General features: G+C 42.2%; 1 protein-coding gene across 1 annotated transcript; it reads left to right on the top strand.

The window, feature by feature from the left end:
• The first annotated feature begins 866 nt into the window (after window positions 1-866).
• On the top strand, window positions 867-6,797 carry LOC138979519 (uncharacterized). Its single transcript, XM_070352229.1, has 4 exons — window positions 867-921; window positions 2,705-2,902; window positions 3,319-3,561; window positions 4,451-6,797. Exons 1-4 carry the CDS (start codon window positions 867-869, stop codon window positions 5,014-5,016), a joined length of 1,062 nt encoding a protein of 353 aa, XP_070208330.1. The 3' UTR covers window positions 5,017-6,797.
• The last annotated feature ends 8,533 nt before the right edge of the window (window positions 6,798-15,330 follow it).

The raw sequence follows: 15,330 nt of genomic DNA, 5'->3' as shown, positions 1-15,330 counted from the left end.
TGTGTGTGTGTGTGTGTGTGTGTGTGTGTGTGTGTGTGTGTGTGTGTGTGTGTGTGTGTGTGTGTGTGTGTGTGTGTGTGTGTGTGTGTAGAGCGATTCAGAGTAAACTACTGGACCGATCTTTATGACATTTTACATGAGAGTTCCTGGGTATGATATCCCCAGACTTTTTTTCTCATTTTTTTTATAAATGTCTTTGATGACGTCATATCCGGCTTTTTGTACAAGTTGAGGCGCACAGTCACACCCTCATTTTTCAATAAAAATTGATTGAAATTTTGGCCAAGCAATCTTCGACGAAGGCCGGACTTTGGTATTGCATTTTAGCTTGGAGGCTTAAAAATTAATTAATGACTTTGGTCATTAAAAATCTGAAAATTGTAATTAAAATTATATTTTTATAAAACGATCCAAAAACAATTTCATCTTATTTGTCATCATTTTCTGATTCCAAAAACATATAAATATGTTATATTCAGATTAAAAACAAGCCCTGGAAATTAAAAATATAAAACTTATGGTTAAAATTAAATTTCCGAAATCGATTTAAAACCAATTTCATCTTATTCCTTGTCGGTTCCTGATTCCAAAAACATATAGATATGATATGTTTGGATTAAAAACACGCTCAGAAAGTTAAAAAGAATAGAGATACAGAAAAGCGTGCTATATCCTCCTCAGCGCAACCGCTACCACGCTTTTCTGGATTGTCAATTTCACTGCCTTTACCACGAGCGATGGACATACGATGCTACGAGTGTACGGTCTTGGGGAAAAAATGCAGTGCGTTCAGTTTCATTCTGTGAGTTCGACTGAGCTTGACTAAATGTTGTATTTTCGCCATACGCGACTTGTTTTATATATATATGGACCCTGCCATAGACGCAAAAGCACAGGATCTGGAGGCCTGTCGTCGACGACGTAGGATGTATGTGAGGAAGATATGGGGTGGGTGTGGGCGGCAGTTCTCCATCACCATTACCCCAGATGCTAGCCATATGGGACCCAGATCGGCTAACTCGGCCCCACACGACATGAGCCTGCAATATTATATAGCACGCGGGGCCGATATGTGGCTCACATCTTTCTTTCTTTATTTGGTGTTTAACGTCGTTTTCAACCACGAAGGTTATATCGCGACGGGGAAAGGGGGGAGATGGGATAAAGCCACTTGTCAATTGTTTCTTGTTCACAAAAGCACTAATCAAAAATGTGCTCCAGGGGCTTGCAACGTAGTACAATATATTACCTTACTGGGAGAATGCAAGTTTCCAGTACAAAGGACTTAACATTTCTTACATACTGCTTGACTAAAATCTTTACAAAAATTGACTATATTCTATACAAGAAACACTTAACAAGGGTAAAAGGAGAAACAGAATCCGTTAGTCGCCTCTTACGACATGCTGGGGAGCATCGGGTAAATTCTTCCCCCTAACCCGCGGGGGGTTGTGGCTCACATGCGGTGCTTGTTGGGGAAGGGAAGGGCCGAGGTGCACGACCAAGTTACCACCCAAACGTACCGCAGAGAAGGATTGGTTGAAACTGAGATGTGTTGTGATTTCAACGAATCAGAACCCGCGGTTTGTTTCCTCCCGTGTGGGTGGCACCCTCTTTTGGATCGTGTATTTCAGCCCTGGTCTTCATACAAGGAGGGAGAATGGCCGGTTTGGGGAACCGTATTATATGTAGAAAGGCGGATGGGGGATGGGGTGGGAGATGGTGTCTGTGTCTGGGGGGTGGGGGGATTTATGCACGAGCACTATGTGTGTATTACCCCCTAACTTGCTTGGTCAGAACAGCGAGCATACACTTTTCAGAACATTATTTTTTCTTTTGACTTGAAGTTTAAAGACTTAATCCTGGCTGTGAACTGCAATTCACATGCTGGAGGGTGGACAGGGGAACAGGATAGAAAGTTCTAGATTTAGGAAACACAACTGTTCTTTCTGGGGGAAAATTGGTCCTTGAAGAAACAGAGAAAGAAACGGGGGAGGGGGGGGGGCGGGGTGGTAAGTATGGCACATACTTACTAGGAAATATAAAATCAATAAGGAGGGAGGGAGGAGGTTCGACAACAGTAAGACTATTTATTTATTTATTTACGAGGATTTATATCGCGCACGTATCTCACCACACAAGGCGACTCAAGACGCATGTTACCTATTAATGCCGCGTGAGATGGAATATTTTACACAATATATCACGCATTCACATCGGCCAGTAGATCGACTGCCTTTAGGCGCTGCATCCACCTTTCACGGCCTATTATTCCAGGTCACACGGGTATTTTGGTGGACATTTTTATCTATGAAGCATCATGACTACCAAAGCTCTGTGCTCAAACTTCCTGTCCCTATAAACGGCACAAAAAAAAAAAGACCGTCTCGATCTAAGGAGAATCCGATCAAGAATAAAAGCTGGTTCTTTAGTTTGTCGTTTACATCAACGTTACAGAAATAGACTAAGTGCCTTTGAGAATCGGGAACATAATTATGAGCTTGCGACGATCATCTTTTTTGAGGATGAAAATCAATTTTTCATGTTAGTGCTTCTTATTCTCCCAGGCGACAGGAGCTTGGTTCCACATGACTCACATTTAGTATTGTTATTGTCTTATATTTAGAGTGCTAACGTCCATTTGCTTCTTAGCACCTGTAAACATCACCAAAATCTGACAAAAGACATTGTTTCTCTCCAACAGGCGAGATTGGTGTCTATGTTGATGTGGACGATGCAGTGCCGGAGAACGCGCATGCGTACGGCTCCGAGCACCTCATGCGTATCGAGATGATAGATAAGCTGGGAGAGGAAGTGAGCAAGCGTGACCTTGTCAAGGTCAAAGGCGAGCTGGAGAGGAGAGGTCAATTCCGGGGCGTTATCCTTGAAGAATTCCGAAAAGGTGAGATTCAATGATGAGGTCAATTATGAACACCGTCGTGGACTGCATGGGTGATTGAGTTTATTTTTCTATAACACTTTTGATTATTTCAATTCTTGGGTAAAACATTTCAAATGCGTGCATATTTTGACGGTCCGCAAGTGGTTTGCCAATAGAGGATGTCTGTATGGCTATCTGCGTATATATCTACCTGTTTACCTACTGTGTGCCTGTCTATATGTGTGTATGTGTGCCTGTCTGTCTGTCGGTGTGTCTGTCGGTCTGTCTGTCTGTTTGTTTTTGTTTGTTTGTGAATTGTTGCTGAAGAAATGAATCCTAAATCTTTAAATTTCAATCTGCGGGTGGGGGAAGGGGGAGAGGGGGTGATCAATTGATTTATAAACCAAATCATTCATGAATATTCTTTTTACTTGCAGGATCAACTCTCGCAGTGACTTTCGACAACCTGGCGGACCTCATAGATGTGTGGAAACTGCATGAAGGGAAGCAACTCTCTCCTCTCTTCCAGGCCATCTTCGCCGACAAAGCCATGCTTAAGGCCCTTAGAGTGCGAAAGTTGACTCTGCGCGTGCGCCTGTGGCTGGATGAGTTTGAGGAATGTCGGGACGAACTGAAAAAGATGGCGAAGGAGGGGACACGGGTTGATGTTCACACCAGACGTAAGTTTTGTGTGTATAGTTACATGTGCATAATGTGTGTCGAACGACAGTAAATCCGGGTTGTTGTAGTTTTTTTTTTTAATTATCATGATTAGCTCCTTGATCATGTGTCTCTCTGTCTATCTCTCTCAGTGTGGCTAGCTAGGTGGCAGTAAAGATATATTCCAAGATTTGTCAAAACTGAGACATGTTATTACTCTTCTTCGAAAAATCTCCACCCTTAACCTACCTGGCGAACCTCGAACCTTCTACACTTGACGCCTCAACCGCAAGGCCGTCGTCATGACTGACTTACAAATGTATAAGACTGGCAGTCAGATCGACTCGCCTACTAACAGACTTGTTGGAAGACGCATCCCCGAACAGCTCAGTACTGACGCCGGACGACAAATATTCGTTTGCTTGTGTTTGTTTCCTTGTTCGCTTGTTTGGTTTACTTGTTTCAAAGACAGTCCGGGCTTTGTCCACGGACATGGGGCTACTCCACCAGTTGAGAGAGGCCCAGAAACAGTACGGACCCTTTGCGGAGTGTTTTCAAGTATGGCTTTGTGTTTGTTTCAAAGACTTCTTCTCTGTCAATAGCGCGGGATATGGGACTGCTCCAGCAGGTGATAGAGGTCCAGAAACAGTACGGACCCTTTGCGGAGTGTTTTCAAGTATGGCTTTGTGTTTGTTTCAAAGACTTCTTCTCTGTCCACAGCACGGGATATGGGACTGCTCCAGCAGGTGATAGAGGTCCAGAAACAGCAGCTCAGGGACAGAGCTCCCCAAAGTGCGCGTCCCTGCGTCCTATACGCGCTAGAAGCCGAAAACACGTACTAGAAATCCCTTTTCGGGGTTTTCAAGTTTTACTTTTTCTGTTTCAAAGATTCCTTCTCTGTCCACACAGCGCGAGACATGGGACTACTCCAGCAGGTGAGAGAGGCGCAGAAACAGCAGGGACCCAAGCTACAGGAGCTGCACGACGCGGAGGCCGAGTTTGACCGCCACCTGTCCGAGTTCCTCCTGGTGGTCAAGCGCTCGCTGCCCCAGAAGATTGACCGTCTGCCAAACCTCAAGGAGTTCTCCACCACCATGACCGTTGCCATGGGAACCAGCCCAGCCGGTATGGAGCACGTCAGAAAATACCTCTCCACCCTGGAGCTCGTGCGCACGATGCTGGCGCACGCGGAAGCCAACATCTACCTTCCGCTGCTGCTGATTCCCGAGCGCTGCGAGACCGAGAAGCAGCGAGAGCTAAAGCATCAGATGAAGGGCGCCATTGTGGAGATGACGAGGCTGTTGAAACCCACCACCAGCCTGAAGGAAGCCAACTTCAAGGAGTGGGAGGGGAAGGTTCTGCCAAGGGAGAGGACTCTCTTCATGGGGCTCATCAGCCTTGTCCCCCTTGGGGTGGAGAAGGTCACGGACGTGGACCAGTTTCTGGACGAATATGTGACTGGGTTTCCTTCCTAGATCCTTGCTGCTTCTTCTTCTGCGTTCTTCTGAACACGTGTCATGTCACCGTCGTGTAGCCAGGGAAGCCGCAAAAAGGACCGTCCGTGGAAGATAACTTTTGACGTTACACAGCGCATGTATGGAAAGTATTGAGAGTATGCTACTAAGTTCTTAATGAGGTTGTCATTTTTCGATTTTGACCTCAACCCCTCAAGGGAGAGGACTCTCTTCATGGGGCTCATCAGCCTTGTCCCCCTTGGGGTGGAGAAGGTCAAACGACGTCGATAATACTGCTTAGTTCTTGGACGAATGTGTTACCGGGTTTCCTTCTTAAATTCGTGATGCTTCGAAGTTGAGGAAAAAACGTCAAAGACAATGTTACTGAGCTCTTTGGGCTTTCTTCATATACTCTTGATGCCGCCAAGCTGAGTGCGAAAATGACTGAAAGTGACTTAGGTTTTTGGACAAATATGTTCTGATTGGGGTTTTTTTGCTTCACATGCTCGTACTGCTTCGAAGCTGAGAAAAACCGGCGTCTGAGAGAACGTTATAGTAAGTTAGTTAATGGACGTCAGTGCTTTCTTGTGTATTAATAAGTGTATGACCTAACGCCTGTTTCAAGAAGGATGTGTAACTGAACTCTAATGGGGAGCAGGCATGAATATTTTACAGGGTATACCGCCTTTTTTTTAACACATTCCACGGAAATGCTTCTTTTTTTCGTCATCTGTTTGAGAAAGTTAGAATAATTGTGTTTATAACGTCATTCGAAGTTTGGCTTATTACAGATAATGTTTAAAAATAGTATTTGAATAATCATGTAGGTTTCATTATCGTTCTTATTCGGCAAACTGTGCTCCGTCATTTAAAACAGAAGTGCATTGGACATTGTTGAAAACTGTTATGAAAGTCATACATGTGCTGGAAACCTCTACATGTTGAGCTGGTGATAAAAATAATGTTGTAATTTTGTTCTTCGATAAATATAGTGTTGCCGTCTTTATGCTTACTTCTGCTTTTTTGTTTGTTAGTTTGTGTGTAGCACTGTATGTTTGTTAGTTCGTTCGTTTGGTTGTATATTTGCATGTTTCTGGCGCATTGAAGGCCTGGCAAAACTTCGGCAACAAAACTAAACTTGGCCAAAAAATTATTGCAACAAATTTCAAACCCAAATTAAAGCATTAATCCCCGTGTCATTTCATTAAAACTGTATATGCCAGTTAAGACCGTTCACTTGACCTCCAGGATCACCTTTTGGATTAAATATTTCTTTTACAGGAATCACGTTGACCGCCGCTCAAGTATAAGGGTACCCTCAAAATCGACCAGACAAAAACGGAAGAGCCGAATGAAAAATTGACAAGAAATCACAATACCAGGCAAAATTTTGCAATTTTGACATACGAGAAGAAAGTAAAACCAATTATCTACCCTGAATAGATTGTTTTGTTTTGCTACCTTGCGTATTTCGCGTGCTATGCTATTCCTTTGATTTGCCAATTGTGATTTCTTGTCAATTTTTTTCATTCGACTCTTCCGTTTTTGTCTGGTCGATTTTGAGGGTACACTTACTTGAGCGGCGGTCACGTGATCCCTGTAAAAGAAATATTTAATCCAAAAGGTGATCCTGAAGGTTAAGTGAACGGTCTTAACTGGCATATACAGTTTCAATTAAATGACACAGGAATTAATGCTTTAATTTGGGTTTGAAATTTGTTGCAATAATTTTTTGGCCAACTTTTATAATCTAGTTCTTCTTTTTGATCGCCGATCACATTTGGAGTCCAGATCTTGAGATATAGTTACATAAGGCCGCCAAATCCTCTATAGCGTCTAGCCAGCTTGGAAAACTGCAGCTGTCGAATTTGACCCCGATTGCCGGCTGCTGGGAGATTAATGACTGGCACGCACCCACTCAGCCCTGCCGAGTCCCGCTCGCAGAAATAGCATAGAATCGTTGTACAACCCCTTTCAGCCGTTCCCAGCATTGCAGGCAAATATACAGACTCGGACTTGTACAGTTTTATAACCGAGTCAATCCCTTGTATGTATTTGAGTGTGAAGATGTAGGCAAACTGAGCACTTAACATAATACAGTATTCCAACGATAATTTAGCTGTAATTGTAACTTTTGTTGTTGTTGTTGTAAATTTATAATTGTTTATTCTTCAAGTCTGTTTTATAAACTTTGAGATGATGATAAACCCGAGTGACCGTCAGTCGAATCCTTAATCTTATGATTATACTATAAACGTGTCACAGTACAATCGGCCTAACTTACAGATGAGCATACATTTTTGTTCTTTTATTTTCTTTTAAATTAACCTGCAAACATTCTTTCTCTGAAAGTAGTTTAACTGATTTTGAAGGAGACATTATCGTATTTCGAATTCAGCGCCGACAGTCGTCATGGTGTTGTTTACATCCTGTGTATTCAACTTGAGTTATTTCCGGCTAAAACATTGTTGCTTATTTACATTCTCTTGGCAATGGAATGGTTTTCTGAAAGTGAAGTTCTTATTTTAAACTTTATACACTGATAACTTTGCATAAACGACCAGTTTATCGGTGTCCCGGGCAGATTTGGAAACACATTATTTTGTAATCTCTAGGCTGGCAATTGTCTTCTTCCGGTGTGTACCACGCCTGCATCTTCCGCATCTTCTCAGTTCGCAGTCAGTACCGTTTTACGGCCGCGGCTTCGTGATCAGTTTCAAGTCAACTTTGCAGCAATACATTATGAAGATCGACATGATTGTGAGTACTTACAGGTAATCAGTGTGTTAATGATTACCATGCATGGTCGGTTTATTAGCATAGACGGATGACAAAATCGGCCTCAAATCGACAAATGGCCTCAATGAAGTGAAGTGCAGTGTGTTCAGTTGAGGCCACGGGGTCATATTCGTTAGATCCCCGTATCGTTAGATCCCCGCACCGATAGATCCCCGCATCGATAGATCCCTGACCAATTTGCACAGACAGTTTGTACACAGTTCATTGATTCGTTTTTATTGATATATATTTGTGACTGACAGTGACAACATTCCTGCAGGTTTAGTCATAACATGTCATTGTCAGTTTGTCACCCATGTTTTTTAGTTTAGTTCAGTTATTATCCCTTGATTTCTCTTGGGACATTTTGGGGGTCTTACCTGGGTAAGACAAGTCGCTGACTGAGTCGGGCCCAACCCCACCTAGTGCATGCTGAGTACATGATGTGTATGTCGTCTGCATCCCATGTGGCAGCAAGCCTAATTGCTTGAATCGATCAATCAACTGATTGGGTGAGTGTTGATTGATTGGTCGACAATTATATTGATTGGGTGCCGATCGGGCGACTGAGCAAGTTTTTTTTCTCAATTATGATATAGAGGTGTGTTGCGACTAAAATGAAATGTTAATGGTTCAGGATCGTCCATTGGACTCTTTTAGAGGGCCAAGAACTGGATGATGTCACTTTATCATTCTATTGTACACTGTTTGATTTTATCTAATCCAACAAGACAAATGACGTCATCAGCTTATCACTTAGTGACGTTTTTGTGCTCCTATAGCAACCTGCTTTGTAATTTATTTATTTATTTTATTTATTAAGGAGATTTCTATAGCGCATAACTAAAAGCACTATGCGCTTGTAATCTCTGAAAGAGAGATTAAAGTGTGTGATTTTTCGCGCCATTTGAGAGTAGTTTGGGTTGATGTGTTTTTGCTTATCATCTAAATGTAAACGCAAGTCACACGCACACATTTGACACACTCATGTACATGCGTAAACACTGACAAACAAACACACGAGTAAACACACACACACGCATACTAATGGGATCTATCGATGCGGGGATCTAATGATGCAGGGATCTTTCGATGCCAAAATATGTGAATTTGTATGGGGATCCATCGATGTGGGGATCAAGTGATGTGGGGATCTAATGATGTGGGGATCTATGGGTGTGGGGATCTAATGATGCGGGGATCTATAGATACATACCCACTGGCCACGGTGGGTTTTGTTTATCATTTTGTCACACGACTGAACTTGGTTATAATATTCCTTTTGTATCACTGACCAGTACGTAACACTATGAACTCAAGAGTCAGATGCTATTGTGTTGAGAACCTTCAATCTTGTACTTTTAGGCAGTCTGGTTTGCTGAGTACTTGACAATCAGTGTGGTATGATGATGTACAATTTGGTATGGCATAATTTTTGATTAACTGATTAACTTGATTGTTGTTTAAAGTTAAACAGCATTTTAATAAAAGAGAAAAAATAAGCCTTTCAAAACTGTTCTTTTTTTCAGATGAAGCGACAGCGAAAGCTGAACCGTAAATATAATGGTGACGAATGGGACACTGGCGAGGACTTAGACCGGAAGAGAAACTTACATCGACTTCCCGAGGTAATTACAAATTCAGAATGTAGATCTTTGGGCCCATGGATTTGGTGAATCAGATGCCAGTCTGTTCCAAACATCTTGACTGAGAGTAACAGCACGGGAAACATCCACAAAACTATAGTAGAATAATTGTATGTAAACATGTACACGGTGATCATTTCACCACTGTATCAGTGTATGATGTATTTTTGGATAAAACTTTAAAAGTCCCATGTGCCCCTTTGGCTTGCTCAATCGATCGATCTAACAATCCGACCATCAAATGGGACGATTCAACCAAAGGAGGTAATACCGTCAACCATATGTTTAATCAAACAGTCGTCCAACCAATCAAACGATCATAATGGCATGCTGAGCCTGGGGATTTGCTTACTCGCTTGGCATGTGAGATCTATCTTGAACGTGGCTACCCTGGTGTGGGTGGGCGTGGGTAGTCCAAGCGCACCGATACCAACGAGCCTAGTTCCCTACGTGCATGGGGTTTGAACCCTGAGAATTGGTTGTTGCGATTGTGATAGAGAGCCATTCTGTCCCTGAGCTTGCTTGCAAGATTCGTGTGAGTGTATAGTCATGGAAAGATAGCTGAGAGTAGAAACAGAGCGGAAGAGCAAGATGCTAATGCGAGATGCGTGTTGACATGCATCCACGTACAACAATCAACACGTATGCACACTCGGACATGAGAATAGGAAGAGAGTTGAGAGACAGGATACGGATGCCAGGCAGACACTGAGACATAGATGACACGCAATAGGCATCTTACATGCACACTCGCTCTGAGACATACACCAGACGGAGATGTAGAGTTCTCAATAGCATATATATATATAATGTTGGTTCTTCAATAAGTCAAGGGCGCCACGAGTTGCGCCGTCAGTATCAAGACATCAATGCAGACAAATCAACATCACATAACTCATAACTCATAACATTTTATTGATCCAACAAAGGAAATTAAATTGGTCATCAGCACATATAGGTCATTAATTAATAATTATAAAAGAGTAAGAGAAGAAAATTCATAAAACCCATGATAAAAAACTACAATACCTACAAAAACTACATGCGTCTTAGTCCACTTACAGGCATCAATCATCATTTCTACTTAGCACGAGTAAAGTACAACATAGGAAAACATTATTTTCATTTATACTCAAGCACATAAGTTATGAGAAGAAGAAAATTGAACCACTAAGAACCACTAAAACAGTAGAATATTACAAACATGGCATGCATGCAAACGATTGGTAGACATCTGTACTTATTAAAGTTCAATGAAAAAAATACATCAAGTTACATGGGCAGGTAACTTCATATGTTTTGCTGAAATATGGAAATATGTGTTGCCTTTCAGAAAGAATGGGAGATCGAAGACGTATTGGACTCCAGGACTGGCCCCAACGGAGATGAGGAGGTGCTCGCCAAGTGGAAGGGGAAGGAGTGGGAGGGAAAGAACTCCTGGGTGTCGCTGGAACACAACCCAGGACTTGCAGCCTACCTGGCCCTTAACCGGGCAAACCCGCACAGCAGCAGTCTTGCTGCCGGAGACTGGGTTGCTGCGTTGCCTGCAGATGATGACTATTATCTGCGGCTCCTGCAGCAAGCGGTCTTTGACAACCTTGGCGAGCCACGACCAACGCCAGATGGCAATATGGGCTGCAGGACAAGGCTGTCTGTGACGGTGCCATTCAATACGGATAGTTTTGATAGGCACTTCCGTCACATGACGAAGTTCGTTTCTGGGAAAGGAAATGTTCCCAGGTGCTACGTGAGTCCTCAAAAGGTGTGTACCAAGATCAACTGTGATGCAAGTTCCAGTGAATGTAGTTTCAATTCAATTCAATTTTAATCTCACGACCCACTTGGAGTATAAAAGAAGGGGGGGTGGGGGGGCAATGGTTATTTACAACGACAGGAAAACGTATGTACATAATAAGAAGAAATATAAATATAAAGAAGAGGATACTGATTTAACAAGAACACTCACGAAATGGGAAACAAATAAAAGGAATATAGTTAGAGAGAACGTGAGCATGGCGGAATAAATGAAATCGGGGGAGTGCCCAAAGAACAATAATGCATGCATAGAGATAACTCAAGTCAGAGCATTAGACAATGACTGGGTAAACATTGAGTGTTTCACAAATTTTGTTGAATCAGTACCATGTGTTGTTGCAATATCAAAGACATATATATATATTAGGCATACACACACAAAAAGTTTGTTAAATGTAACAATGCTAAAACAAATAGGTTAGGTACTCGATAGGGATTTGTGTGTGGACTCATACTCACTCTTTTTATTCCCAAGGGTGAAAGAATAAGCAGTGTTGTTTGTTTACATCCTCCCCTTGCCCCACCCATAACAATGAAAAGGAACAACTTGAAAATGGAATGTGGAGTGAGGCCCCTTGAATCGTCTGCTACTGTTCAGTGTTTTGATGAAAATGCTTTGCATTGTTGGCTTTCCTTTAATTTGGTCAGAAGTGTTTGTAAATATTGCTTGCCATTCAAAGATCGGTAGGTCCATGCCACCAGTTACGACTAATTGTGAAATAATACTGGGTATTCAAACTATTCCGTTATGATAATTGTGAAATAATACTGGGTATTCAAACCAATCAGTTACGATAAAGTGAAATATCGTACTGGGTATTCACACGAATCTGTTTTGTTGTAGAGTATTACAAATTGTTTTCTTCTTCTGTTGCAACAGATCATCTCGGTGCTGGGGAGGACATACTGTCGACGACCAGCCAGACACACTACCTCAGAGATGAGGATCAATCCTATGCACTTGGTATCACTGTCATGGGGTTATACAGAAAGGTACCACTACGACCACAGTGCATGTGAAAGGTAAGCGATACATCAAAGAAAAATGTTTATTTGCACAGCCCTTAGCACCACTGTCATTGTCTCTGTTACCTTACTGTGTACACAAATGCAGAACATGTTTATTGTGACAGCCCTTAGCACCACTGTCATTGTCTCTGTAGTGCTACCTTACTGTGTACACAAATGCAGAACATGTTTATTGTGACAGCCCTTAGCACCACTGTCATTGTCTCTGTAGTGCTACCTTACTGTGTACACACATGCAGAACATGTTTATTGTGACAGCCCTTAGCACCACTGTCATTGTCTCTGTAGTGCTACCTTACTGTGTACACAAATGCAGAACATGTTTATTGTGACAGCCCTTAGCACCACTGTCATTGTCTCTGTAGTGCTACCTTACTGTGTACACAAATGCAGAACATGTTTATTGTGACAGCCCTTAGCACCACTGTCATTGTCTCTGTAGTGTTACATTACTGTGTACACAAATGCAGAACATGTTTATTGTGACAGCCCTTAGCACCACTGTCATTGTCTCTGTAGTGCTACCTTACTGTGTACACAAATGCAGAACATGTTTATTGTGACAGCCCTTAGCACCACTGTCATTGTCTCTGTAGTGTTACATTACTGTGTACACAAATGCAGAACATGTTTATTGTGACAGCCCTTAGCACCACTGTCATTGTCTCTGTTACCTTACTGTGTACACAAATGCAGAACATGTTTATTGTGACAGCCCTTAGCACCACTGTCATTGTCTCTGTAGTGCTACCTTACTGTGTACACAAATGCAGAACATGTTTATTGTGACAGCCCTTAGCACCACTGTCATTGTCTCTGTAGTGCTACCTTACTGTGTACACAAATGCAGAACATGTTTATTGTGACAGCCCTTAGCACCACTGTCATTGTCTCTGTAGTGCTACCTTACTGTGTACACAAATGCAGAACATGTTTATTGTGACAGCCCTTAGCACCACTGTCATTGTCTCTGTAGTGCTACCTTACTGTGTACACAAATGCAGAACATGTTTATTGTGACAGCCCTTAGCACCACTGTCATTGTCTCTGTAGTGTTACATTTCTGTGTACACAAATGCAGAACATGTGTATTGTGACAGCCCTTAGCACCACTGCCATTGTCTCTGTAGTGTTACATTACTGTGTACACACATGCAGAACATGTTTATTGTGACAGCCCTTAGCACCACTGTCATTGTCTCTGTAGTGTTACATTACTGTGTACACAAATGCAGAACATGTTTATTGTGACAGCCCTTAGCACCACTGTCATTGTCTCTGTAGTGCTACCTTACTGTGTACACAAATGCAGAACATGTTTATTGTGACAGCCCTTAACACCACTGTCATTGTCTCTGTAGTGCTATCTTACTGTGTACACAAATGGCGAAATGCAGAACATGTTTATTGTGACAGCCCTTAGCACCACTGTCATTGTCTCTGTAGTGTTACATTACTGTGTACACAAATGCAGAACATGTTTATTGTGACAGCCCTTAGCACCACTGCCATTGTCTCTGTAGTGTTACATTACTGTGTACACAAATGCAGAACATGTTTATTGTGACAGCCCTTAGTGTACACAAATGCAGAACATGTTTATTGTGACAGCCCTTAGCACCCCTGTCATTGTCTCTGTAGTGTTACATTTCTGTGTACACAAATGCAGAACATGGTTATTGTGACAGCCCTTAGCACCACTGTCATTGTCTCTGTAGTGTTACATTTCTGTGTACACAAATGCAGAACATGTTTATTGTGACAGCCCTTAGCACCACTGCCATTGTCTCTGTAGTGTTACATTACTGTGTACACACATGCAGAACATGTTTATTGTGACAGCCCTTAGCACCACTGTCATTGTCTCTGTAGAGTTACATTACTGTGTACACAAATGCAGAACATGTTTATTGTGACAGCCCTTAGCACCACTGTCATTGTCTCTGTAGTGCTACCTTACTGTGTACACACATGCAGAACATGTTTATTGTGACAGCCCTTAGCACCACTGTCATTGTCTCTGTAGTGCTACCTTACTGTGTACACAAATGCAGAACATGTTTATTGTGACAGCCCTTAGCACCACTGTCATTGTCTCTGTAGTGCTACCTTACTGTGTACACAAATGCAGAACATGTTTATTGTGACAGCCCTTAGCACCACTGTCATTGTCTCTGTAGTGTTACATTACTGTGTACACAAATGCAGAACATGTTTATTGTGACAGCCCTTAGCACCACTGTCATTGTCTCCGTAGTGCTACCTTACTGTGTACACAAATGCAGAACATGTTTATTGTGACAGCCCTTAGCACCACTGTCATTGTCTCTGTAGTGTTACATTACTGTGTACACAAATGCAGAACATGTTTATTGTGACAGCCCTTAGCACCACTGTCATTGTCTCTGTTACCTTACTGTGTACACAAATGCAGAACATGTTTATTGTGACAGCCCTTAGCACCACTGCCATTGTCTCTGTAGTGTTACATTACTGTGTACACACATGCAGAACATGTTTATTGTGACAGCCTTTAGCACCACTGTCATTGTCTCTGTAGTGTTACATTACTGTGTACACAAATGCAGAACATGTTTTTTGTGACAGCCCTTAGCACCACTGTCATTGTCTCTGTAGTGCTACCTTACTGTGTACACAAATGCAGAACATGTTTATTGTGACAGCCCTTAACACCACTGTCATTGTCTCTGTAGTGCTATCTTACTGTGTACACAAATGGCGAAATGCAGAACATGTTTATTGTGACAGCCCTTAGCACCACTGTCATTGTCTCTGTAGTGTTACATTACTGTGTACACAAATGCAGAACATGTTTATTGTGACAGCCCTTAGCACCACTGCCATTGTCTCTGTAGTGTTACATTACTGTGTACACAAATGCAGAACATGTTTATTGTGACAGCCCTTAGTGTACACAAATGCAGAACATGTTTATTGTGACAGCCCTTAGCACCCCTGTCATTGTCTCTGTAGTGTTACATTTCTGTGTACACAAATGCAGAACATGGTTATTGTGACAGCCCTTAGCACCACTGTCATTGTCTCT

The sequence above is a fragment of the Littorina saxatilis genome, linkage group LG11 (genome assembly GCF_037325665.1).
Source record: "Littorina saxatilis isolate snail1 linkage group LG11, US_GU_Lsax_2.0, whole genome shotgun sequence".
NCBI lineage: Eukaryota > Metazoa > Mollusca > Gastropoda > Littorinimorpha > Littorinidae > Littorina > Littorina saxatilis.
Note: the sequence above shows the minus strand (reverse complement) of the source record. Positions and strands in the feature narration are given on the sequence as shown.

Coding starts and splice junctions, on each gene's coding strand:
- LOC138979519 (XM_070352229.1), top strand. CDS start 867: ATGGACCCTGCCATAGACGCAAAAGCACAGGATCTGGAGGCCTGTCGT. Junction 922..2,704: donor GGAGGCCTGTCGTCGACGAC/GTAGGATGTATG, acceptor TCTCTCCAACAG/GCGAGATTGGTGTCTATGTT. Junction 3,562..4,450: donor GGTTGATGTTCACACCAGAC/GTAAGTTTTGTG, acceptor CTGTCCACACAG/CGCGAGACATGGGACTACTC.